Raw genomic sequence first — 27,453 nt, forward strand, 5'->3', positions numbered from 1 at the left:
GTGTACAAATAACCTAATTACTGCCAACCACGGTATACCTTCTCAGTGAGGCTTTAAAAAACACTTGTATAACATTTCATCACATAACACTTCTATTCAATATAAGAATCAATATGAAACATTATTAATTGGTTAAAACATTCCAGCATCACAGGGTTAAAATACATATTGTATTGCAATTGATTGCTTTTTTTTCATTTATTTTTTAACAGGCTCAAAAAAAGTTTACCACGAATTCATATAGCTGGAAAGATACAATACTGAACAATAGAGAGTTCAAATGGGTGATCAATTGCCGTATTCACGGAGAACTGTTTATTTATAAAACGGTTGCGATAGGAACAATGGGTTAATTCTATAAATAAAAAGCGATAAAACAAGCGTTACATCATCGAAATCTGCATCAATCACAGCAGCGATATGGGAAATATCACACTGTTCTATTATAGGGTTATGTAATAGGATTTCTTTCAAAACGCCAGAAAATTATTTAACCCCTTTGATGCCTGAGGCTACCAATTCATCGTAAAGGAATGCCTTCAGTCACTACAATGGTTAACAATACCACATAAACACCCTAAAGTATATAAGCTCACAACATACATGTTATTAATAACCCCTTAGTAGCACAATGGCCACCTATTCATAGAGCAACCCATAACTAGCTGGCCGCTAAGTACTACAAAGGGGTTAATATATACTTCACTATGTACTCCACCTTCCCCACCAAAGAAGTTTAATAACCCCTAAGACAAACATGGTGTTATACCTCGCGTCAGTCCTCCCCAGGAGCCTAACCACACTCCCCAGGGCAACTACCTTCATCACCCACCCCCAATATCTCCACCCAACACACGTAACAACCCTTCCTTTATAGGAATGTCTTATAGCAATATTAGCCAAGCTGGCTAATATGATTGTAGGTTACTGTGCCCATAAAATTAAACTATACCACCAAAAACTCATTGAGGGTTTAATGACCAGTTACAGTATATTGAAACGTGTATATATATATATATATATATATATATATATATATATATATATATATATATATATTTATATTTAATACATTATGCTTTTAACAAGGCATTTAAACATATTTATTGTAGGTGCGTCACCTATTCTAGTTTGTCTAGCCATATCTTGCTATTGTATATAGTGGTGATCATAAACATGGACAAAATCGACCATACACCAGCATGGGGTAGGTAATAAAAATTGCTGTTATGTTTTAACATTAATCCAATTTCTCCAAGTATTGGAGTTTACAATGTGTTAAATACTCAGGAATAATTAGCTGCTACATTGTCATTTGCGTGATTTGTTGCAATTAAAACTATTGGTGAAATTTACTGCCGTAAAAAACAACTCTTTAGCACTGCTTTATCACTTGCAATATGGCTTTAGTGAATAGGTTGATAAATAAAATGGGTTTTAAATACCACTTAAGCCAATGCTTTCATTTATTGACCTTTAGTGAATCCGAGTCTAAGAGACTTATGATGCTAAATATAAGTGAGGCTACCTTCCCATGAGTGAGGCTCACTCCAAATGAGACTTGACAGGCCTGAGTCCAAGTGAATTTTCTGGTGCTGGTAATAAGCAACAATGGATGGTTGCTATTTATTTAGACCTTGTAAAGGCACAACAGTCAATCAATAGCTTGTGTATGTACTGAGGCAGCAGGGCTTGTATAGAGATGTTTATCAGAAATCCATCAGCTGTGTTCCACTTCTGATTACAGTACTGTAGCCTGTCCACAGACAACAGCAAAGACTTGCATACCTCATGATGAAAAGTCATGCTGACAAGAAGTACAATGTTACATAAAACGCAATACATAATATGCATATTTAACATTACATCCAATTAACTACTTTGCTGACTCAGATGAATTTATTATTCATTTTTATTCTAACTTATGTTAATACTTTCACAGTAGACATGAAAAACTGACTGATACATATTGAAATTGTTAAACGCTGATGTAAAGCGTAAAACAAGTCTACGTGTGTGTGCGTGTGTGTGAGTGTGTGTCTGTGTGTATAGATAGATAGACAGATAGATAGCTAGATATGTCTCAATCCAAAAGTGCGTCCCATTTACTTACTGGGACTTACTGCTATGATAAATAATAGTCACAACTGATTAATAGTAAAATTCATAAAAAGCTGACAATGCCTCAGTAAGAAGAGACATGACAACTGCTACGATACATTTTGTCCCGGTATCAATATAATGATTCTACAGTAATTGCAATGATTGTATTTTTTAATGATGACATTGTGTGCCATTTTTATCTAAGAATGATGTGTTTATAATTATTGCTCTTCTTTCACAGTGCAACAAAAACAAGTGTGTGGTCCAATTCACTGAGCTAATTAAAAGTAGTTTTTGCCCTCCCCTCCTCCTCAAAAACACTGTACAGTATTCATATCTTATAGTGAAATCAGTTGTAAGAAATGAGAGGCATAATTCTGGGGGACATAAAACTCTCTTACAATTATTCAATCCCCTAATATACAGACTATAATAGTTTTATTTAGAATTAAAAATATCCCAGTCCTCTGTCTCCTCTACGTCAGCTGTGTTCACAGTTACATGAAGAGCATAATTCACATGTGCATGAAAAAAATTGCAAACTGATAGCAACATCAATGTGTGTAAGTATATTATTTGATTCAGCATGTTGACATTTTGTCATATTGCCGACAATATTATGGGGGAAATGAATCTCCTCTTTTATAGTTTATTTGCTCATATGATCAACTTTTATAATAGCAAGTGATAGTTCATAACGGTGCAGCTCATTTAATCTGCATTTATGTATAAAATGGCTTTGTATTTCAAGGAAAATTGACTTGTAGTGAAGTGAATTTGTGCAGCAGTAACATTAAGGATCAAAGCTACTAAAAGGGGGGTAAGTTCAAACAGCCTCATAAGTGCTGCACATGAGGCAGTTTATTTGCCGCCACAGTTACCAAGGGTAATAATGATGCAGTTTGTATGTTTATTGAGTCTGCAAATATTCATGCCTGTGCTACCTTTAGTCATAAATCTACCTGTTTATATTGCCATAGCAACTACATCTCCACGTTTATTTTTCAAAAACGTAATTCTTTAAATGTGCATTTATTAGACAATCAATATAATTTTACGAAATGCAACTAATAATAATTTGCTGCATTGTAGCTGTAGTTACTTGCTCTATATAAGATAACAATAATGTAATGTGTGTGAGAGTGAGAGTCTGTGTGTATGTGAGCGAGTGTCAGTGTCAGTGTCAGTGTGTGTGTGTGTGTGTGTGTGTGTGTGTGTGTGTGTGTGAGCGAGTGTCTGTGTGTGTGAGAGTGTGTGAGAGAGAGTCTGTGTGTGTGAGTGTCTGTTTGTGTGAATCTATCTGCGAGTCTGTGTGTCAGTGTAAGAGTGAGCGAGTGTGTGTCACATTGACACAAACACACACAGTGACACAGTGACACAGCGCCACCGATGGGAGGTGGGTAGCTGGAACACAACGTCTCCCCTTCCCCCAAGAAAACACTGTCTCCTAAAATATCTGTCTGCTCCTAAGTATTTTATATTTTTGTCCACCCCTGCTTTTAAAACAAGCTCTGTTTTTCTAGATAAAAGCCCCAGGGAAGTAGTAGGATACAGCAATTAACTATATATCTTTTGCCACTGAAATGAGTGGCTCAATTCTCAATCTTCTGGATATGGCCAATTATTGATGCTTTAGCAATACAAATTGTTCTCTTAGTTCCCATCTTGTTTTATACTGCGTGCCAATTGCCACAGAGTTTTTACTTTGAAAAGGCAGTTTTTATGATATGTTACATTTTAATCACCATCTGTTTAAAGGAACTTTGTGGGTGAGACAGAAAGCTGGTGCTAACAGAAAAACTGAACATTAGAGCTACTGTATGCTGGAGAGGAGAGGAGTGGGAAGACATGACAGATAGCAGAACACAGGAGCGGGGGTCTGAATACAGAAGGAAAGGTTATTTGCAAAGAAGCCATAGTTACATTTATCAAATTAATACATGCGGATTCTATTCAAATATGTGTGTGTGTGTGTGTGTGTGTGTGTGTGTGTGTGTGTGTGTGTGTGTGTGTGTGTGTGTGTGTGTGTGTGTGTGTGTGTGTGTGTGTGTATATATATATATATATATATATCTGGATGGGCTTATATGTCCTATTTTTTTGCAAAATGCTAATTGTTCCTGACTAGCAACAGATCTTGTATCACTTTGCTTTCACTGTCAGAGAGCGAGAGAGAATGTGTGGGAGGCAGGAATGGTAAAAAAAAAAAAAAGGCAATTTTTTACCTCTGACATAAACACACTACTCTTAATAACAGGATTCATGTCAGAGCATGATCAATTGTGCTTTCTTTTTAATATGTTTTTTTTTGTGGCAAAATTTCATATACAAACGAAATCAAATATTGCCTTGGGGACTAGTGTTCTAATTAATGCTGTTGTTTGGGTTTTGTCTGCGAAGATACCATAGTGTATAGTGATCTCAAGCTTGGTTTTGGAACTTTGGAGTTCAGGACTCTAAGGGATTATTCACTAAACACAGGGAGCTCTCTCCCTCTGCTTTCCATGAGACATGTTTCGTGCCTGCCAATTATTTTGTAATAATTGCAAGAGTAATGTGATTGCCAAGGAAATCGTGCTGAACATCATTTTCTTTGGTGGCTTAGAGGATAAATGAAGTGCTTTCACATTTGGAAAAGCACATCTAGCGCCTGTATCACAGACAGAGATTTTTTTTTCCCTACCTGGGGAATTGAACTCACCGTGCTCACTTTCAAGAGCATCATATTTAGCACTAGAACTAGGAGACCAGTAGTTAAATTCTAATAGTGAATGTGAAATGATTTCTTCGAAAAATATGTCAATACTGTCCGTTTACTTGGGTATATTTTTTGGGAAGAACCTCACAAGACTTGGTAACTCACCCCCCCCCCCCCCCCCCCCCCACTGCTTTCTAGGCTTCAGCTAGCTCAGGGGTGCTCAACTCCAGACCTCAAGCCTCTGATTGAGTCACCTCTGCTGAAGCTGGGATATCCTGAAAATGTGACCTGTTGGGGGGGGGGGGGAAGGGGGGAGGGCGGCATGAGGACTCGAGTTGAGCACCCCGGAGTTAAACCATAAACAAAGATAGCTGAATAGTTTGGAGGGCAGCGGTCCAAAAATCAGGGTGACCTGTTATATTTTCAACCATAATATACTCATTTCTTTTTTTTTTAGGAAAGAGCTATAGAAGGCGGAAGTAGTTATTCTAACTGTTTGCATTGCTGCATACTAAATTTGCTCATGTTTTATGTGAAGGTGAAATCAAAACTAAAAGCTAAAACAGCAGTATTTACGAGATATTTTATAGTGTTCGCTAATTTAATTATATGTCATCGAAAATCAGTATTGACAAAGATAAAAAAATAAATAAAAATAAATGTTATTCTACAACCAATGAAAAATCAATCCACTTAGACTTTTATGAAAGGTTCGTATACATTTTTGTTCTGACTGTGTTGCATAAAATGCTCTGAAATAAAAATTCTGTGGTATACACATTTTCAAATAGTGTAACAAAATGTTATTAAGGATGTATTAACTTTCCAAGTAACATGAAGTAGAGTTATATTTCTCATCTTTCACAGATGCGTGGAATGCTGCAAACCCATATGTCATGATAATATCATGAGCTATTAGGTCGTTTAATCCCCTTTGGTGCTTGAGGGGCTTGTTTTAACAAAATGCAAAATGCTGGGTTTGAAACCGATCAGGGCTGTTTCTTTGGTCTGCTCTGAACTTCAAAGGGACTTACTTGGAGCAGGGTCCATCCTGGATAGCCCACTCAAGGTGTCAACTGTTTTAATCAAGTTCTATAGACATGGTCTGGTTAGAGCCGCTTCAAAGCATCCTCTAGGTGTGGGCTTATGCCGGTGCCATGAGGAAAGAATGTATGTCGGGGAAAAGATTTTGAAAATCAGATGTCTACAGAGGTGTATTTGAGACCAGATACAGGATATTTCATCATCTCTTACCAGTGACCTCTCTGGGGGAACATCTATGGCATTTGGTAAAGTAGGTTTTCTTTTATGTTTTTCACTTTTGTTTTAAGAAGCTGTTCTGCCTTGTATTGTAACTATGTTTTTTTGTAATACGTTTTCTGTAATCTAAGCACTGTATTTTTATATATATTAAAACATTTAATAAGTAATGCTTTGGTCTCTGAATGAACTGATTGCACGCTCTGGGGAGGGTAATTATGATTCAGACACATTTTTGCTAAAACTGATTTTGGTGCGTTAAAGTGCATAGTTTTTTCTATAATAAACAGGGACCTGGGGCCCTGGCAAATATTAGTCTGATATCTTTTGTCATATTTGCATACCCTCAGGTGGTGGCACTGGATAGATCTGATTTGCAATTGAGTAGGGGTTAATATTACCTCACTGGTTCGTGGAGTAGGAGAAAGGCGGGGTGGTTAGAGTAGCCGTGTGTATTAACCCTGGTTGCATATCTAACTCACGTGCTCACTTGTGTGATGTTCGTGGCGGTGGTACAGTAAGGAGAGATACAACTCATTTGAGGGACCTTTGCAGTGGTTAAGGGTGGGGCAGCTTGCGGGTTGTGTATTGATCCTGGATCCTGTAGAGGAGATATTGTTCATTTGACAGACCTTTGCGGAGGTGAAAAGTGGGAGCGCTTGTGAGCGTCAGTATTAACCCTTGTCCTGTATGCAGGTCGCGTGCTAGCAGGGTGCCATACCTGACACTATAGTTAAAATGAAGCATTTGGACAACAAAAAATACACGTTAAACGAACATATTTATCAGAAAACCTTTTTCCATTCATAAAGCCATTTTCACATTGATTGATCTTTCTCTGTATTTAATGGGCTTAAGCAATGCATCCTGTGGTGAAACAATACTTTAGCAATAAAATCTGAAATGGTATGCATGTGCCAATCAGATAATGGCATACCACAGCTAAAGAGAACCTCTGGCATTGAACATAATCAAGGTCATTATCTGAATGAATAACCACACTATTACTGCAGATGCAGTAAATAAGGGTTTCTAGTTTAATTTAACATTTATAAAAAAAGATAGGCTAAATAGTTTCAGGTAAAACACGTATTGCAATATGAGTTGCTGCTGAACTTTACATATCATTAACTTTTCTGTATAAATGACAGCAATAATTTACTGTACTCTGGTTTAGTCTTCAAGAGATCTAAAAGAGATTGGCTGTAATTATCCAGTTTACAGCTCAAACTACACTCGAGTCATGGTAAAAGCAACTAGGATTTATTTTAAAAAATGCAATGTCTTCTAACTACACAATCTCTGAAACTGGGTCAGCATACATAAATATGCAAAGGTGAACCATGAGATCTGCTGTGCCACCTTGTAAGCCTTGTAAATGACAATCCATGATAGTGTAAATGAAGCATGGCAAAAGGAGAAAATGAAGAAAAATGAAGCTGCGTGCACTAATAAGGTAACACTGGTTTTGAGGGGAAATGTGCTACTCTGAATAATCCCCTGTAGGCAAAAAAAAAAAAATCAGATTTAAAATTAGGAAAACATACCGATCCAAAAACAAAACTGAACTACAATACTATTAGTTTATAAATTCTAAAATAACAAAATGTATTATTTATAAATAAACAAAACTAGCATTGGGGAATCACAGATGTTTACATTCTGCTTGTAAAGCAAGATAAATGCATGTAATAACTTTAGAATATGATTAGCAGAGTCTAGTACATTTTGGCTTTTCATCTTTGCTTGCAATTCAATATTCTAACAAACCAAATCATTTTAAACTAGTCTTGGGTACATGGAGGAATCGCCCAGGAAAGCCATTTTTTTCCTTCTTTGTATTCGTCTGTTAAGAAACAAGGGACTATACTGAAAATCTATTTCTCTGGACACACAAATATGTTATGTTAAATGTAAAGAGCATACATGTTTCTTATACGGTTATAAAAACAGTAAATCTGCAGAAGGCTTCAATCCTTTTTTTTCTTTTATCATGTTACTTGCAACATGTCTTATAGACTGGGAGAAGAACAAAAGAAAAGCTGTAAACTAGGCAATTGCACACGGTCTCCTAGTGCTTGAAAATAGAGCAGCCTACACCTACAATCAGGACATGAAACATTCACCGACAGGACAACAACATATGGTATGATAGTGTTAACTTTATCATATGCCAACTATATTTCCCAATTGATAAAATTACATGAGTAGTAATTAACCACTATACTGATAGTATGTTATGAAACACAATGCATTTGAATGTGCTGAAACCCCTTCTACCAAGAGAAGATTAAATCAGTGATTATTGTCCCTTCTCTATTATGGATCTGAATAGATAAAAGTGATTTGGTGAAATACAGGGCGTTTGTGTCAAAGTGAATTATTATTTTTTTGTAAAAGCTTCAGTCCTTCATAATTTCAACCTACCAGAGACTCTCACATCCACCACCAGTTTAAGTTCTTTCAAATCTAAGGCTGTCTCACATTTTAACCTGGTCTGTAACTGTTTCATACGCTCATAATATATATTTTCTTTAACTGTGCAAGCAATGTCTTGTATATAATGTATACCCTGTTCATTTATGTAACTGTACTTGTAACCATGTATTATTTGTTTTACTCTGTGCCCAGGACATACTTGAAAACGAGAGGTAACTCTCAATGTATTACTTCCTGGTAAAAGATTTTATAAATAAATAATACAAATGTGTATATTTTATCAGTAGGTTGTCACTGACGTGTAAGGTTTGCTAAGATATAATAAGTAGAGATGGGTGAAGGTGTCAAAATTCGAGTCACAAATCCTTCGCTGGGTTTTGAACAAAATTTGATTCGTGGATGGATATTCGAAGGCGGCTTGGACAGTAAAAAATGTGGGTGAATGCTCCTAAATCTGTCAATATTTTCCTTTTGCACGGATGTCACAACGTCCACCCATTCGATTAGCCCACATATTCCAGACCCCAGAAATATGGAGAGGGAGGCAGGAGGGGACTATATTAGTAAAGACCAAGTACCATATATACCCCTTCAAACAACATGCGGGGAGACACCTGTGCACAAAATGAAGAACATCTGGGAGATATGGCAATGGCTCTCTCTCTCTCTCTCCCTCTCTCTCTCTCTCTCTCTCTCTCTCTCTCTCTCCCTCTCCCTCTCTACCTCTCCCTCTCTACCTCTCCCTCTCTACCTCTCCCTCTCCATCTCCCTCTCCATCTCCTCTAAAACCCATATTTCAGGGTCGCGAATGTATAGACCTTCTCTATTGAATGTGCAAATAGTGGTGATGCCAGAAGTGCAACCATTTAGACTGAGCCACGGTTATTCACCGCTGAAAGGAACTCCCACATACTGTACACAGCGAATGTGAATGTTGGCGAAAGATCCGTCCATCTCTATTAATAAGACAGGTTAACATTAAGAAGCAACATGTAACCAACACAATTATTTTCCATTGGAAATCTCACTAACTCACATGACTGTGATAATACAGAAGATTACAGCACAGTACACACAGAATGACTAATTTCTCAAGTGTCTTATTCATGCGATTTTTTTTTTGCATAACAAAACACTTAAAATTGGCACAGGGAACCATTTTGTAGTATTTTGACAATGGTTATCAAGGGCAGACATTACAACAAAAACCAATGTATGCTGTAAAACAGAAAGTCTGAAAAAAAGACTTGCAAGGTCTTCAAAATACAGGTACAACTGCACCTTGTATCATATCTAGACTGTTCTGTATAGTAATGAAAGGAGTGTGCTTCTATAGTGATAAAGGGACTATGAACATTTGTCCTGTAGCATAGAGGCCCTGAAGGGGGTACTGATCAGTGGAAGGCAATATAGACTTTTTACTTTGTGACCAAATACATCCATAAACACACATGCATGAAAAACCTGCACCTCGCCTTCAACAAAAAGGAGATTGGGAAACACTGGTAATCACCAAATGTCAACCCCTACAATCAAAAATACTCCATTCAATAATGTAATGAAAGTTCCCAATACTGTATTTCCAGACAAATCTCCTTACATATAGACCATTTCATTCAAATGTAAAATATACTGTAGACTATTCCATAAAACCACACTGTCTACCATATCATAAAGTTATTCATAAATCTGCCAGTATCGGCCAGATAAAAATAAAGATTTGCCATGTGCACAGGTATGAACCTTCCCACAGTTATATGTGTCCACATACAGGTAGTCCTCGCTATCCAACGTTTCACTTTACAACGAATGGCATATCCAAAGCTTAACAATGCAACCCTAATGGCTGTTTTTCGACGCCGGAATGAGTTATCCAACTCTCACCGCCACTGATTAACATGGGACTCACTCACAACGGTTTCACTATCCAACGCTACTTCCAGAATGGATTCCGTTGGATAACCGAGGACTGCCTGTACATTATTTCCACCCATAGTAACATTACATATTCAGGGGCTTATGCAGAGAGGTACGTTAAGGTAAATTTCGCCAGGTTAGAGGTAAAAATGTCCGCATTTAGGCAGTTAGTGGCGAGAACTTGGCGGGCCAATGCAAATTCGCCAGACGTGTGGCGAGAAGCGTGATTTCGCCAATGCTAAAACACGCACGATTCCAGTAGCTCCGATGCGCATGTACGCGCCAATCAGAGCTACTAAATGGCGCGTTCAGGGGAAATTTTGCTCGCCAACTAAAGTTGGCTGTATTGTGGGCAAATACCGCGCGCCTCTGAATGGCGAGTTTCACTCCAAGTGAAACTCGCCTAATTAGCAATTTCATGCACACCGCGCTACCGGAGTACCCTGCATAGCACAACATTAAATGCCAATCCTGCGGCGAATATAAGCCTTTCTTGAACCGTACCTCTCTGCATAAGCCCCTCAGTGTTTCACTTGTTAGCTGCAGAACCAACTTGATGTCAATAGTGACAACACTGTTTTGCACCCTTTCCTAAACAATCCAGGTTTCCAAATCTTCAAAATGCACTCTTCTCTTGAACAAAACCGATAACGACAATAGATGGATAGTTGTAGATTTTACAAACATGACAAGATGGAAGTGTAAAAATATTAAAACAAAAGCCATAGCCAAGTCGGCCTACTTTTCCAAGTATTTTTAATTTTAAAGCAGAAATGTTCATGGAAACAATTTAAAATAGTTCATAGTACAAAGATCAGGCTCCTTCTGTACCTTATAAGTCCGCCTTCCCAATACATGTACCCTAGGAATGCTGCATTATGTTCCATAAGAAACAACAACTGCAAAACCAAGATTGTCTCACACTTACCCAAATAATATGAACACATTTGGTTACCTTAATCAGGAGTGGCGGACTCCTGTCCTCAAGGGCCACAAACAGGTAAAGTTTTCAGGATATCCCTGCTTCAGCACAGGTGGCTCAATCAGTAGCTTAGTCAAAGACAGAGCCACTGATTGAGCCATCAGTGCTGAAGCACAGACCGACTGAGCCACCGGTGTTTAAGCAGGGACCGATTGAGCAAATGTGCTGAAGCAGGATTATTCTGAAAACCTGAGCTGTTGGTGGACCATGATGGCTGGAGTTGGCCACTCCTGCCTTAAATGATTGAAATTTCAGGCCCTGGGAGAAGCAAAGAGGTTTCAAATGAATTTACACTGACATAATAAAATACAGACATTTACAAGGAATTTCCCATTATAGTGACCAAATGATCCTTCTTATGAGTTATTCTATTTAATATGTTGCCTTATGTTCACCCTTCCATTAACCCCTTTCAGTGGGGTTAGCACTCAGAAAGTAATCATCAAATTAAACGTCTTGTGGGGGTTAAAGCAATTATTTTAACACTTTTAGTGTATCTGATTCTAGAGGAGTTAAGCCCTCCCCTAATACTGTAAGTAGAAGCACTGTCCCCAAAACAGGGTAAAGGGAACACACCAAAAGAGATCAGTTGGATCCCGGGTTGTTAAAACCATAGCAATAGTTAGATGCTCAAGAGGAGATAAGACTGTAAGATGCGTTTTGACTCTATTGTCTGCAAGTGATATGTTGCTAGTATATATTGTACTGTGTGTTACTGCATCTCATCTATGCTTGCATTGCGATAATGTATGGAACTAGAACAATGGCCCATGAAGGGTCAGCGGCACACAAAAAAACTCATTTCTAAGTCTGACTCTGACACTGAAGCCCTTAGAGACCACCAATGATGGTATTGAGTGAAACAATCTACCAAGGATTGAGACTCGCTTTAAGCAACTGAGACGTAATAATCCCCCCTTCCTGCCCTAAAGCTCAATTCCTCCCGAAATGCCCTGTATATGTATACTTACTGTAGGTGCCATTTTGTGCACCACTTTGCATAATCTTACTGCCCTACTGTGCTATACCCTTCAGTTCCTTCTCTCCATGCAATGCCCCGCAGAACCTTCATTTCATTCAGTGCAATGCCCTGCAGACCCGCCATTTCATGCCGTGCAATGCCCTGCAGACCCTTCTTCTCATTCAGTGCAATGCCCTGCAGACCCTTCATTTCATGCCGTGCAATGCTCTGCAGACCCTTCTTCTCATTCAGTGCAATGCCCTGCAGACCCTTCTCATTCAGTGCAATGCCCTGTAGAACCTTCATTTCATTCAGTGCAATGCCCTGCAGACCCTTCATTTCATGCAGTGCAATTCCCAGCAGACCATTTGGGGCATACAGGGTATGTACTGTATCAAGGAAATCGTGGTGCAATTCTCAGGCAAAAAACTGCAGAAGATGCATTAAAAAAAATCCAAATGACACAAGTGGGGTTTTTTCTAGTGCAATTGCATTACCTCAGATTTGCACCATTCATGCCTGATACACAGACCTCTTCATGCCATGCACTGCAATGCCTTGTAGCCTGTTCAGGGGCTGTGTACTGTATGAAGAAGTGAGCCTGTGCTGAAATGTTTGCATCTAGAAAATGTACATTTTCTATGTGTGAATCGCGCCAAATGCTTGTACTATAACTGTGTGAAAACACTTCCTACGCCACCTTCATGGTGACGGAGGGAAACAACGCAGAAAACATTAGCCAAAAGTAACGCAAGTCGCGTATTTCTTCATACACCCCATTTCCATACCTGCGCCAACATGCAAATGTAACTCCGCCCCAACCACCTCCCACTTCCTTCATAAATCCCTAATATTGATGCAGACTAACGCAGACATATAGGAAAAAGGCACACAGGGGAATACATACAGTAGACGCAGATACAGTATATTGCAGCGCATTTTGCGTCAAATTAAGCGCTTTGCGCTAATATTTAGGAGATTGTATTCATCTAGTCAGTGCAATGCCCTGCAGATCTTTCTAGCAAACAAACTAAAGCTTGCTGCAAATAATCTCCAAAACAGAAATATTATTTATTTAAAACCTCAGGGCAGGAGTGCAGGAGCTATTTTTTGGGGTGTGGGTGGTGTACATATAAAATCAGTGACATACATACATACATTACCATGATGTTAAAATGTATGCACGGGGGGGGGAGGGGGGCTGCATTACCCCCAGCACCCCTACTTCCATGCCTTATTCTTTCCTCCACTATAACAACAGCGAGACAACACAAGTGCAGAACGTAGGGTCGGTTTGCCTGTGACTTGTCGCTAGTGCTACTGATTAACCCCTTCCGGAGCCAGGTGGGTGCCTAAAATGAAAAGGTGAAACAGCAGCAGGGAGAGAATAACCCACCGTTTCCGCCCCGCAAGGAAGCAGGAGACCTGTAGATCGCGATAGGCGCCGCTATGTGCTTCCCTCCGTGGTAATGGTGAATGTGGTGAGATCCCAGGTTTGACGCGCCCCAGGTCACCCCGATGACCCCGCTGAGGGTGAGAGGGAGTATCCACATGGCTAAGCGCAGGCAGGCGCTCCCCCAGGGGCCCGGCTCAGCGCTGGGGTTCCAAGGCATCCGCTGCTGCTGCTGCTGATGATGATGGTGCTGCTGCTGCTGCTGCTGCTGCATGGAGCAGGCACAGAGCACAGCGCCCCGCACACGGCAGCTCTGCACAAACTTTTTCCCCACACTTCAAACCCTGAAAATTCACATCGCCATCCCAACCATCATTTGTACCTTCCACCTTATTTTTCTTTTCTTCTTCCCTCTCCTGTTCTTTCACTCCTTTAAAAAATAAATTAAAAAAATACTGTGTAGGGTTCCTTTTCTTGTAATTATTTCATTCTTGTTTCCCCCAGCTTTCTGGTCCAATGAAACCAATACCCATCCAAACACATAGTCACAAAGCCCAATCTAAATAGCTGGAGCGGGTGCTCTCCCAATCAGAAGTGGGGCTTAAGTTTCGGAGTTTGCTGTCAGTTAATGATCCATAGTTTTCAAAACTGCCAACGTGAAAGGGATTTCCTCCAGATGAATCATAGCCATAATAATAATCCACAGGATATCCAGTGAAAATATTGGAGAGAGAAAAAAAGGCCACTTCCTAAAGCTTGCTGAGAAATAAAAATTGATGGCTCTCCCGGATTCAGCATGTACTGTATCTGCTCACAGAGCAGTCTTAACCACAGCAATTCAATATCCAGCCGTCCCCCAAGCAATCTGAGTGGTCTGACTATTAACAGTAATACCAGAGGATGTATTCAGAGAATAGTGCACCCTTATGAAAGAATCAGGGGAAAGAATATGCTTCCGATGAGAAGCCTATGCAAATCTGCAGTCTCCAAACAGCAAATCACCGAAGCTTGGATGCAATGCAGAGGAAGAGCCTATGTGTAAGAGGGAGGCTGAATAATGCTCTGAAATGGTCTGGGAGAAAAAAGCCCTGCTGATTCCCCCTGCTATTATCACACACCTAGCACACCACAGCATGTGCTGCTCAGTGTGCAGAAATGATCCAAGAAAGAGCACTCCAACCCCGTCTCCACCAGGCAGCGATGCAGATACACTGCTTATCATATCCCCTCCAATGCTATACATCAAATGTTCCAGTATCGCGAAGGAGAAAAAAAAAAAAGGAAAAAGCTTAAAAGCAAAAAAGGGGGATTGATGTGGTATTGCGCTAAACTTCTTCTATCATGGGGCTTTACCCTCAGCGACTACAGCAGGCGGTGACCCTGGTTACTCAGGTCCCTGCCATCGGATAATTACCAATTACTCCTTAAGACACAGTTAGCATCTTACAGTGGGAGATTCCCCCACAGACAGGTGAAAGGGGTGCACGGGAGGTTAACCCTATCGCAGCCACAAGGGCCAGGCAACGCACTGCGTTGAAACGCTTTGCACCCCCTTTTTGGCAGTCAAAGGGTTATTATGCAGGATGTTCCTGCCTGGCTCATAACTACACATGTAATAACTGTAGGTGGGGCTGAGAACCGAAGCGATCGGCTTGAGCAACAGCAACAGAACTCCATTATATGTAATGTTGTTTCTCGGTGTGTGTAATAATCCCTGTAATCGTGTCTATTTGTCCGAGGGGGACAGGAATCCGATCAGCGCGGTGAATGGGGCTTCTCCCTTTCTTTCTTTTTAACCCATTATGCGCTGGAAGAATCCACCAACACGCCACGAGTGCCAGCGGACGCTTAACACCGGCACTGAAGGGGTTACAACTAGGAGCTCCTTAGTTTGCTTTCCAACAGCTTACAAAACTGCACTATAGGGCTGATCGCTCCCAATGATTTTTTTTTTTACCCAGAGATAGAGATTGATTTCCCCCTCTCTCTCTCTCTTTACGAGAAATGACTAATCTTAGAAGCATCTGGGGTTCAATTATGGATTTGCATTTTTTAACATGGTTCAGATGCCCCCAACCCCATGTGCACAGTTAACACTTTAATTGCTATAGGGGTTTTCTAAAGTCTTGCAAAAGAATCCAAAAATGAAAAGTTTTTTTTTGGCAGGTAGATTCCTCTGGAGAGCCATGTGTTTATTTAGACAGGTGCTAGTGAGATATGCTGGTTCTGCTGGTTGCACAGAGGTACTGCAGGAAACATTAAGGCTGCAAACTAATGAATTTACAGTGCAGCCATACAGTACAAGGTGCAGAGTTCATAACTAATGCTATGCAGCTAAATTCTTTATTAAAAGTGAAGTCTCCCATTTTTATGTTCTTTACACATCCTTACACATTTCAACATCTTAAAGTAAAGTATCTCTCTGTCTTGCTAAGTAAATATGCCCCAAGCGATCTTAGAATGTTATACATGCTGATTTATACTTACAGTGGAGTGTGGGCTCTAAATTAAAGCTCACATGTGTCAAGGAGACAATCAGATTATAACAGGCAGGTCAGTTTAAATTAATTGAAAGGGATATGTCCTTATCAAGACTCTTGTTTCAGATTCAAGATGCTCTATCGCCCACTTCAGCAATGATGAGATCTCATTTACTAGAAAGAGTTGGCTGTGTTCAGTGCTAATGTGATCTACTGTACTGCTAGTTAGAGGCATACGCTCATTTTAACAGCTTTAAAGTACAAAGCACAATTGCCTGTGAAAGCAAGCAAACCTGTATAAATAGTATAATGCAGGTGTAGTTATGTGTAGAGTTGCATTTTTCATACGTATATACAGCACATATATTAACGAAGGGGGCATAAAATCATTGTGCCAAAATTGATTTGAGCTACTGTATCAATACAATTTATGAAGCATGTCATTACAGTGTATATAGAACTGCCAAGGTTCATGGACCCAAAACAAAATGAATGGGGCAATTCTAACTTAAATGAGTGAGACTCCATATGTGTTGATGAGGCGGCTGAAGCTGGCAATGAGTAAGACTGCCTTCCACCGACAGAGATTCATTACTAACGGAGATTGGTCGAGGCTGCACACAAACCAAGAATGCAATCAATCCCAACAACAGCCCTAATTAGCCAAAGGTTCCAAGCTTTAACAGAAAGAAGACAAGTGAACTCTCAGCTCTGAACAATTGTGTTGCTCCTATTATTTCTATTCGCTGAAGTTTGTAATCTGCAACTAATTACACCTGGGGGATTAATAATAATAAAAAAAGATGTATGGTGTAAATTCTCAGTACATACAATAAGCAATAATTACATCACACACATCATACAGTTAAATAAAAAAAAAATATATATATATATGTGTGCATTTTAATATATAAATGATAGCACAGTTACAGAGTAAATATATTACCAAGATGATTTCCCCCCACCGTTTCTATTTAAAGGAATTCTGCATTTGGTGAGGGGAACACAACAGGATCCTCAGTTACAGTGTAATGTATCCAATCCTTCATTTCTTTTTACTTTTTCTAATGTAAATGTTGTCTTTGCTTCGCTATTCACAGATGTGTCCACTTGAGACTCTTAAGATCATTTCACAGGAAAGCTTTTTTATTTACTTCAACAACAATTTGGAAGGTAAGCCTCAGCCAAGGGTAAGAAAAGAAATGCAGTGAGAAAAGACTAAGCATGTCTTCTTTCTCCAATAACAGAACCAGCTTCAAACAGTGTGAAAGCAATGGATCTTGAAGAAGAGCAATTTCCTGCTGCGGGGATTAAGAAATGTCCCCTTTGTGATCTTTAAATCAAAGATTTCGTTATTTAAAAAATAAATACTGATATATGTTATTTTAGTTTAAAGAAATAGGGCCTCATTCAGAGAAGGTTGATAAAAATTATCGCCAGGGCATTTAAAATGCCGTTTTTTGGGGGGTTTGCTATCACGGTATTCAGAAAGCCTCGATTACCTGTGATAGCAAAATTCCCAAAACGGGCGAGTTGCTGCCAGCGAGAGCATCGAGCCTCTGAAAAGGCCTAAACCGGCGATTCAGTTCTGCTGCAGAGAGAGCGTCTCTGAGAGCGCTGCCTCGCACAGCGGAAATGTCGCCCGAAATTATTTATTTTAATATAAATTTCTTTCATAGTGTAGATTTTTTTTGGCTTTTTTTTAATTATTATATGGGTATGATGTACCACTATACTATTCAATGGGTACAGGGTGGGTATAGTCAGTCTGGGGTGGGTGCTTAGGCCTCACGGATGGGTGAAGGGGGTATTAGCCCTAAGGATGGGGGTCTAGACCTTGCGGGTGGGTAGCGATTGGGTTAATCCCTTTATTACCTTAGCGGTATTAACCGCTAAGGTAATGAAGGGGTTAAGTCCCCCCGCAAGGCCTAAACAACCACTAAGGGCCAAATTCCCCCTTCACACACCCTCGCTAGCCACAGTAAGCCTGGCATGGGTGTTTAAACCCTTCATTGCCTTAGCGGTAAGCCGCTAAGGTAATGAAGTTGCTGTAAATGCATTTTTCCTGCATCGGATGCATGCCGGGGGGCTCCGGTGCTGGTATTAATGGCTATCAGCTCCGGAGACCCCCGTCATCACTCCAAGGCAGGAAAAGGGCCTGATTTTTTCTAAGTCCCGACACATCGCAGCTCATCGAGGCATCTCCCCACCAATTTATCTAAATTTTGAGGTGAATTGGATTTGGGGAGTAGATCGCCTTTTAGGGACTCGCGGGTACTAGAATCGTGCGAGTTTATGATCCTTCCGAAAATGGTCAATAAGCGGCTCATCGCCGCTCAATTGGTGAGTTTATTTTGATCATAAAATTTTGCTGCGATACAGGCCGTTATTGAGCACTTATCGAGGCTTACTGAATATGAGTAGCCATTTTGGCCGATAAGTGCTCAATAAGGGCATTATCGACGCTTTCTGAATGAGGCCCATAGTCTGTTGAGAAGCAGCAAGAAACCCAAACACTTCACTTTCTATTCAATCAATAACACGGATAAAACCCTTTTTTATTGTACCTCCTTCAGCAACCTTATTGATAGAGGAAAGGAAATTAAGCTGCAACACCAGTGAAGGATAATTACCTTTACTACTGTAGAATGACTTTCAAGTAAATATTCATATCGGGCTACTGTAGTTCTTGTTTTTATCTTTAGTTTTAGTTTAGTATTAGTATTTTATCTGTTGGTTGCAAAACCCCCTTATTCTCTTTTCTGCTTCAGGGGCTAGACTCTTAGGCAAGAAAGGAATTAACCCATAAAAAGGCCCCGCATCACATTACAAAGCAATGCACTGCTGAACACTTCTGTAAAAAAGAAATACAATAAAGTGGATAACCATAATGTTTAGTCTGTATATTTAATAGTATACTCTATATTACAGGGCTTGATATTTCAATGCAAATAATATATATTTTTTTCAAAACAAAAACTTCTAATAGGATTTACAGGGCACATCATTTCTGATTATTGAGGACATAAGTGAAAAATCCATTACCATAAATCTATTTAGATATTTTGTCAATCTTAATTTTTTAAGCTTCAACTGGCAGCAGAACAGTGCTGAGAAGAATGATTGTACCTCCATTATAGCCCATGCTGGGAGCTGAGCATACAGTAGAGAATTAAAAAAACATTTTTTAAATATATATTTATTTCTGTACTGACATGTAGCACATACTACTGTACAAACATGGGAACTGCAGTGTTATTTCATACAACATCCACCTGAGGGATTTCATCTTCAAATAGGTCATATATGATTATACAAACTAATGTATGCTATTGCATTAAAAATGCATACAATAATATGACTGATAAAATTGGTTTGCCTTATTTGACATAGTTAACGAGCCCTATAGGTAATCACTATGCACTTATGGAATGGATGCATTCCCTAACACTTTTCTTTTATTGCATAAGCATACATGACAACTCTTGTTCATTTATCTGATTTACTTATTTTTCATTTTATTTGGTGCAAATATATGTTTTCTAATCACTAAATAAGTATAGAAAATAAATACATTTTGGTAGTTTCTTTATCATGGGGAAAATGTTGCAATAGCGACAAAATGAACTAAAAGCCTAAAAGTCACATAGTATCCATATCATTTAAAATATTTCCTCTCTCTTGTCTGACCCCAGGTTCTGTGAATCATTGCGCTGCCCAATATGTAACCTGGATGCTTATTTTTCTATAATTTTTTCCCCCTAAACTTAAGCTAACATACGGGATCTAAAGTTGACGAAAAGTCAGCAGAACGTGCACTTTTTGTGGGAAATGCAGTTTGTTACCTATTGTGCTGAAACACTCCACAATCATTAGCCCTGCATGCTTTAATTATTTATACTGTACTTTCATACTACAAAGACATGAAAAATATGCTAAAGTTAGTCATAGCAATCTTAACACTGGAAAACGTTGGAACTTCATGTCTAAGTTGCAAAGGAAATAATTAGACCTGCTCATAATCAGGTGCATCAATGTAGTACCATGGACAGCTCCCATTCTCTCATATAGTCCTACTCAGTACCTCAGAGCAGCTACTAATTTACTGTAGATGCAACGTTAAATGCCATTTTATTGCAATTCAATAAGGAGTAGCTCACAATAAACGTGATATTTTTGCTTTTCAGAATGTTATGCTGCTTTTAGAAATAGCAATGATCGTGGTTACAAGAGATTAGGTGGGATATACTGCATAAGAACTGTGTTTCTCCAGAGATGTGTTTTTATTCTTGTGAAATCTTTCTTTATTCTTAATTCTTATTCAAATTATTAGGACCTTTCAAAGCAGAACATAAAATGTGCAACTTTATTTTCTGATAAGCAGGATTTCAAGCCAGCTGGGCTTACAAATGCCAAAGATGTGCAAACCATGTTGCAAAAATAAGCTAATTCTCACAAGATGGTCATAATTTAAATTCAGTGTTATGAAAATAATAATTATGTTTTATTGATTTTCTATGTGTGCTATTTAAAATTATATATATATATATATATATATATATATATATATATGTATATATATATATATATATACCATTATATATATTTGAAAAACAAAGGAAAAATATTAGCGCTCTTCTCTATATACAGTAGGTAAATATGTGACAGGATATTATAAAGAAAGAACAAAGTGCTCAAGTGCATCTAAATATACATATAAAGTGGAAATATAACATATGTATATGTAAAGTTCACCGTCCATAATATGAGTCCATAGAGAATAAATATCCTATATATATAGTAGCGAAAAAATGTTGTAGAAATGCAATATGGAGACAAGGGCTGCTTCTCGGTAAATGAACAACATAAAGAAGAGATCTAAAAAAACAAAAATTAGAAGCGCACGCTCCATAGTGTGTAAATGTATAAAAAATAGAAATATGTATTGAAACGACTGACAAATGCCCACTCACATGGTATGAGACGAAAACAAGCATTGGATTATATATAGAGACATCAGGTTACAGGAACCAACTTGAAGAATCCAGTTAATATTCATCGGCATAGGGGTCAAAAGGAAGACTTCTCCTCTCAGATGCATGTAGCAGGTAACCAATGCTACATTCACTGGTGTGCTGCAGCTGTAGATCGGGTGACGCTGAAGAGAACAGCTCAAAGTCCTCACTTTTGTCGTCTGTTTTTATACATTTACACTCTATGGAGCTGGCACTTCTGATTTTTGTATATATATATATATATATATATATATATATATATATATATATATATATATATATCAATAGAAGAATGAAGATGGGATGGAGCACATTTGGAAGAAACAAGACAATATTTCAAGGGAACCTTCCACTGTGCCTCAGGTGGAAAGTTTTCAAACCTGTGTTTTCAACCCATGTATTCTGCCTGTGCTCACATATGGATCTGAAACTTGGACCCTAAATGCAAATATAATGCAAAAGTTTCACGCAACTCAAAATATGGAGAGATGAAAGCTGATTATTATCGATAGAGACAGGAAAGGAAATGAATGGGTTTAAAACCAAACACAAGTCTGTGACAAAATTAAAATGGCGGGGGCGGGAGGGACATATCGCATGAAGAAATTACCATTGTTGGACAAAGGAGGTAATCGACTGGATTCCAAGGTAAATTAAAAGACCAAGATGACAGCCAAAAAGATATGGGAGGTTGAAATCAGAACATTTGTTGGAGCAATATGGTGAAAAGAGACTGGAAACTGAAGTAGTTGAAAGATTATTGGGGATGCCTTCATCCAGCAGTGGATCAACAAGGGATGAAGATGATAGTGTGTGTATACATATATATAATAATAATAGCATGTTCTTTTATAGCGCTGCTAGTTTTACGTAGCGCTTTACAGAGACATTTTGCAGGCACAGTCCCTGCCCTGTGGAGCTTACAATCTATGTTTTTGGTGCCTGAGGCACCGGGAGGTAAAGTGACTTGCCCAAGGTCTCAAGGAGTCACCACCAGGAATTGAACCAGACTCTCAGTGCCAGTCAGTGTCTTTACTCACTGAGCCACTCAGTGGCACACATTGAAAACGACATCTGTTGCATACATTTCCAAAACAATAAATTGCTTCTCTTTTGTTAAGTAAAAATGGAACTGAGCATTTATTTTTCAGAAAGTGTTCTCTCTTCATAGTGCAATTTAACCCACAGCAGTGTCCAATGGGTGATTTGTTTGATCTTTGGCCTCCTAAAGCATTTCTCCCATTAAACTCAGCTGTGGGTCAAAGAGAAGAAAAATTGCTGCTACAGTGAACTGCTGTTTTAAATAAAATGCCCCAAAAAGGCTAAATATTATGTTTCAAACGAGTTTATAACATATCCTTTAAAAAGCAAAGGTAATGCACGCCAAAAATTAATAAGAGCAATAATATTTTAGAAATAAGTTACCGGGTGCGTCCATAGAGACAAGCAGCCACCTGTCACAACTATATCCTTGTAACAACATCCAAAAAACATGGCCAGTATGCAACAGCATATTACAATTTCACAAAGGCCACGTTTACTCTATAGAAATGTTCTTATGGCATCTAACAAAGGGTCATTTTCAGAACACAATTAAGCTTAAGAAAAGCTCAACAGTGATAAAGTTGAGTAAGCAAGTGCCCATCATCCACTATATAATTGTTGCTATATTCATTAAACGCTCTCATTGACTTTCTTTAAATAAAGCAAAACAAATCTGTCTCCCTTTCCCAAAAACAAGACGACTCTACAAATATCAATGGCAGTAAAACCACTAACTGCCGTTTCTGTGCAACAATTTGGTTTATGTGATTGATAAACTACTTGGCTATAAACCTATTAGGCCTATTCACCAGGGTTTCTTTTAAGGCGTAAATAAATCAATGCATTCAGCATGCAACTTTTAGCTCAAATTGAAGCATTAACTGTGCATGTACAATGCAAAGTCTCAGAACTGTTTTGCCTTGAATAAAATATGCCTCTTGAATGAAAGATTCAATTGTAATTTTTAATAGTTTTGCCACGTAAATGTACTCTACTGTCAGAAAATACATATATAATTAGGAGACAGGTCCCTCTTGACAAATGTGTAAACTGACCACCATCTGTAAACAGTGACCCAGAGCTACATAACGCGTTGTTGATCCGAAATGCTATTATCTGCAAAATGGAATGGCTGTCCAACATGTTACACCTGTTTGGGAAACGTGCTCCAACAGATGTAGCATGCTTCGTTGTTTCCTTTGTGGACTATCGTAGGAAATGTTGTGATATGCTCCACCAACACTGTCATTGATACCTCTATATCACCCCTAAGAAACAATCCGTTTAGTTTCACAGCTCAGAAGTGGCTGCATGCATTATGTTATTGTAATTTACACAGTTTCCATTATTTTTCAACCATGACAAATAAAATTGCACAGTTAAAGTCACGTCAAGTGCCAAAACCCTCTCAGTAGAGTAATGTTGTCAATCATAGTTCTTTCAATGCACATGGGATTTTTCCTTTCCTTGGTTCCCTTTTGTAGAGTTTGGTATATATTAAATGATCAAGGTGACATCTTTTTCATAAAACCATGAATATATAGACACACGGAAATATGCAGTATTATTCAATGTAAGAAAAACTAACTCACAATGTGTTTGGACACATTTTAGACATGGCATGGTTTATTATTTACCTACTCTTAAAGCTCCTCTAGGATGTGACAAGAACACTAAGAGACTGTTAACCAGTGTAACTAAAACATAGGCAACATATGAGACATTAACATAACAGTTTTAAACATCAACCTGCAACTTCTTATAAGATTATTCATAAAGTTCAAAAAGTATATTTAAAAATTACATTTATATCTATAATTCCCAATTAAAATAATGTGAACAAACATTTGTACATATTACTGTCTCCTCATAAGTGTATTTAAATATGTAAGCCCTAATTCTCAATTTTGTCCAATTGGCATCTGGACGGGAGAGGGGTTATACTGAAAAGTAACTCAAGGATGAAGCATTGTCATTATAAAGGACAGTTTAAAAAACAAACAGAATTTTAACACAAGGCATTTCTAATTTTACTATGTTTCTGAACTCTTAACCTTTGCTCATGATGGTGGTGCAATAACACTTTGCATTCACCTTAATATGAAGTAACAGAAAAAGATAGATATGTATTACATCATATAATATAATTAAAATATGTTTAATTTATGCATGTTTTGCTTCTTAGATATTAACACGAACATCTAGATATAAATAAGCACACACTAATCTAACTTAGAACCTTGGGCCAAATACATATGAATTGTTCAATAATTATTTTGCGTTAAATGTGTAGGGAGTTTCTCTTATTGAGATTCACTTATTGAAAATAATATATTTTGTATGTTTGTAGCAGCTGCACACATGTTTAGGAGTGTAAATGTAATGATAACTGAATGATAACATAATGGCAGAATCGTAAGAAAGTAATTTAATCCATCTTGTAACCTCAATAAATTTAGATTTGCTGTCCATTTGTGCCACTATTACAATTTTGGCATTAGTTACAAATATACATTAGTAATAGAACCGTACACACATTTTCTAGTAGCATTTAGGGATTTAAGTGTTTCATATCTAAGTATTGAAAACTTTACCAGACCTCCAGTGACGTAAACCTTCTTGACAAACCAATCAGTATGAAATGTCAAGAATTACAGCCCGATTTACTAAGCAATACAAGAAGTTAACTCTCATTGTTGCAGTTCATTCAATGGCAACAGCCCAAGAAATCCCGCTTGTGCAACTAAGTTAGGCCATTAATTCTGCTCTCAAACGTAGGGAAGCGCAGATATACTGTATGTAATAAATGTAAAAAACACAACATAGTGCAATATAGTTTTTAAATGAAGTGAAAGTGTCTGGAAGAAGATCTTCAAAATGGCACCTCACATTATCCCAAAATAAATCAGGCAACTCCAAAACTGTGGCCAATGGTAGAAAGATTTATTTCCGGTCCCGGATGAAGGAGGGTCCCAGCTGAATCTTGAGGGAGGGTTGGAATTCTGGAGACACACCAGCACAACGACTCTCATTGAGTTAACGACTCTCGTTAACTTCACAGCCGGAAGTGACATAATAGAGAGGTCCCACACAGAGGCTGCGGTGAGAGTACCTCATCTAATACACACCAATTTTATGTGCCTTATACTATATAACACGATTTAAATGTTGATTTAATATATTTAGCTATAAAGCTGTATTTATCCGACTGGATTACACTATGTTGACTTTCTTTGTTATAACTCCACATTGCCACTGACGTCGCCACATCCATACATTCATGTAATTTCCCACTGTATATTCTCCTTAATGCACTGAGTTTTGCACTTAATAGTGTGATTCCCACAGGAGCGCCCTCCCTCTTTTGGTAATTCATTAATTCTGCTGCAAGCAAATGTGGTACAACGTTTCATGTGTTTTAGGTAAACTACCTGTTAGCTTGAAACATAGACACCTTTATTTTTTTCCAAGTAAGAAAAAAAAAAAATACATTGCCATTAAGAATTTTTGCTTTTAATAGCTACAGTATTTTTTACTGGGAGTTAACACAATATTAAGTGCTTGTCAGATCTATCAGGCACTGATAGTCTGATGGAATTTAGTAGCATATGTTGCACTAAGTGCCTCTTTTCTCCACTATGTCTTTTACCTGTCGGTCCTACTGCTGATATCAATAATAGCCAGGCAAAATCGATTAGGCAATCAGCATTTGTATATCATTGTTTTTTCTACACCTTGCTTGCAAAATTCTCTTTGGTAATCCATACTGACATGCGGACTCTAGGGACATTATCAAAGTGTCTCTGCCTTTCTGAATTGTTGACATTAAATGGCATTTTTCTTTCAAAAGTATTGTAGAAGTTGTACCCGTTTATTTCTTCTTGGGTAATGGGGACTGCAAGATATGAACTGTATACATAATATTTAACTGGACATCATTTTATAGTTTGAAGATTTCAGTCTTTGATTTTGAACTCATGTTGCATTAAGTCATGCCTGGTAGTCTTTCCTTTTGTAGATATTTCAAATTGTTAAGCCGTGGTTTAAACATCTCTCTATAAATTGTTAAAAGTGGCATGTTGAGAGTGGGAAGGCTTCCAAGAGAAAATAATAGAACCAAAAATGATCGACATATGCTTATTGCTAAATTGCTATATACTTGTCATTGTTGACAGCAGCAGATGATCTGATAAGAGCTGCTGGATCAAAAAATGCAAAGGTTTATTCATTGGAAACTCAATCCTACAATGCATTAAGCAGCATGTGAAGCACATTTCAATTATGCTATGGCTGTAAAGTGGAATGACGTACCAAAAAAGGTGTTCTACTCCTCTTGTCCGAATTGGAAACCTTTTTCTACTTAATTGTGTTTCTCTCGTTTAAGCATATTAAATACATGACACATTGGAGGTTATTCATGCTATTCTTATTGACTTCAATGGGAATGTCTACACAATAGTGACCCTGATCGGTACTATAGAGTTTAATAACATAATTGGGGGTTTTAATGCAATAGTGACCCTGACTGGCACAATCACTATCTAATGAATTACCCCCGTTGTCTTTAAGTATTCTTTATATGTTTTGTTATGTCTCCTATTTACTTTATTACTTTTAACATTACCCATGAGTAGTTCACCATCATTTTGTTTATTGCTTGGAGGTTTCTCTATAAAATTGGTTACTTTGAGCACTGCACTTTTCATTATTTCGATACTAAACCTTGCCTCCTGGAACCCTCTGTATCAGGAGATATTCACCACCACCATACCAGTGGGAAAGTGACCTGTGAGTTAGTGACGCATTAAAGGCAGGCTACACCCCTATTAAGAAAAAGTTCAAAGTTTTCATGTAAGTAATCACTCTGTTTATAATATCTCAAAAGGTCTAAGTATCCATAAAGCAAGCTGAATTATACCAAGCAAAGAATGATGATTTAGATGATGTACATTCATATATGATTTATTTACACTGTATCTTCCAGTCATCTATGGAAAGTACAGTTTTATGTTAAATTAAACAGATGCCTATGATACCTATAACTTCCTGCACCATAAACAATATTACTAAAGTAGTAGCAGCAGCAGCAGCATGGCAGATACAAGCTCCACTTTTTTTTAAAATGTTTAAAATGTAAGTATGCTTTTTCTTTAAAAACAAA

At 38.1% G+C, this 27,453-nt stretch overlaps 1 protein-coding gene across 46 annotated transcripts in view; it reads right to left on the minus strand.

Annotated features, from left to right (window-relative positions):
• The window catches only part of NRXN1 (neurexin 1), a 1,413,358-nt gene that overhangs the window by 421,816 nt on the left and 964,089 nt on the right, over positions 1-27,453 (minus strand). For 2 of the 46 annotated variants that reach the window (XM_075595907.1, XM_075595903.1), the window contains exon 1: positions 13,757-15,626. The exons of 41 other annotated variants lie outside the window; for them this stretch is intronic. In XM_075595907.1, coding sequence (XP_075452022.1) covers positions 13,757-14,027 — 271 coding nt within the window. In that variant the 5' untranslated portion in view covers positions 14,028-15,626. Of the gene's footprint in view, positions 1-13,756; positions 15,627-27,453 lie in introns of those variants that run through there. 3 more of the 46 variants (XM_075595906.1, XM_075595905.1, XM_075595904.1) reach the window with 3 other exon arrangements.

This window comes from Ascaphus truei, chromosome 4 (genome assembly GCF_040206685.1).
Source record: "Ascaphus truei isolate aAscTru1 chromosome 4, aAscTru1.hap1, whole genome shotgun sequence".
NCBI lineage: Eukaryota > Metazoa > Chordata > Amphibia > Anura > Ascaphidae > Ascaphus > Ascaphus truei.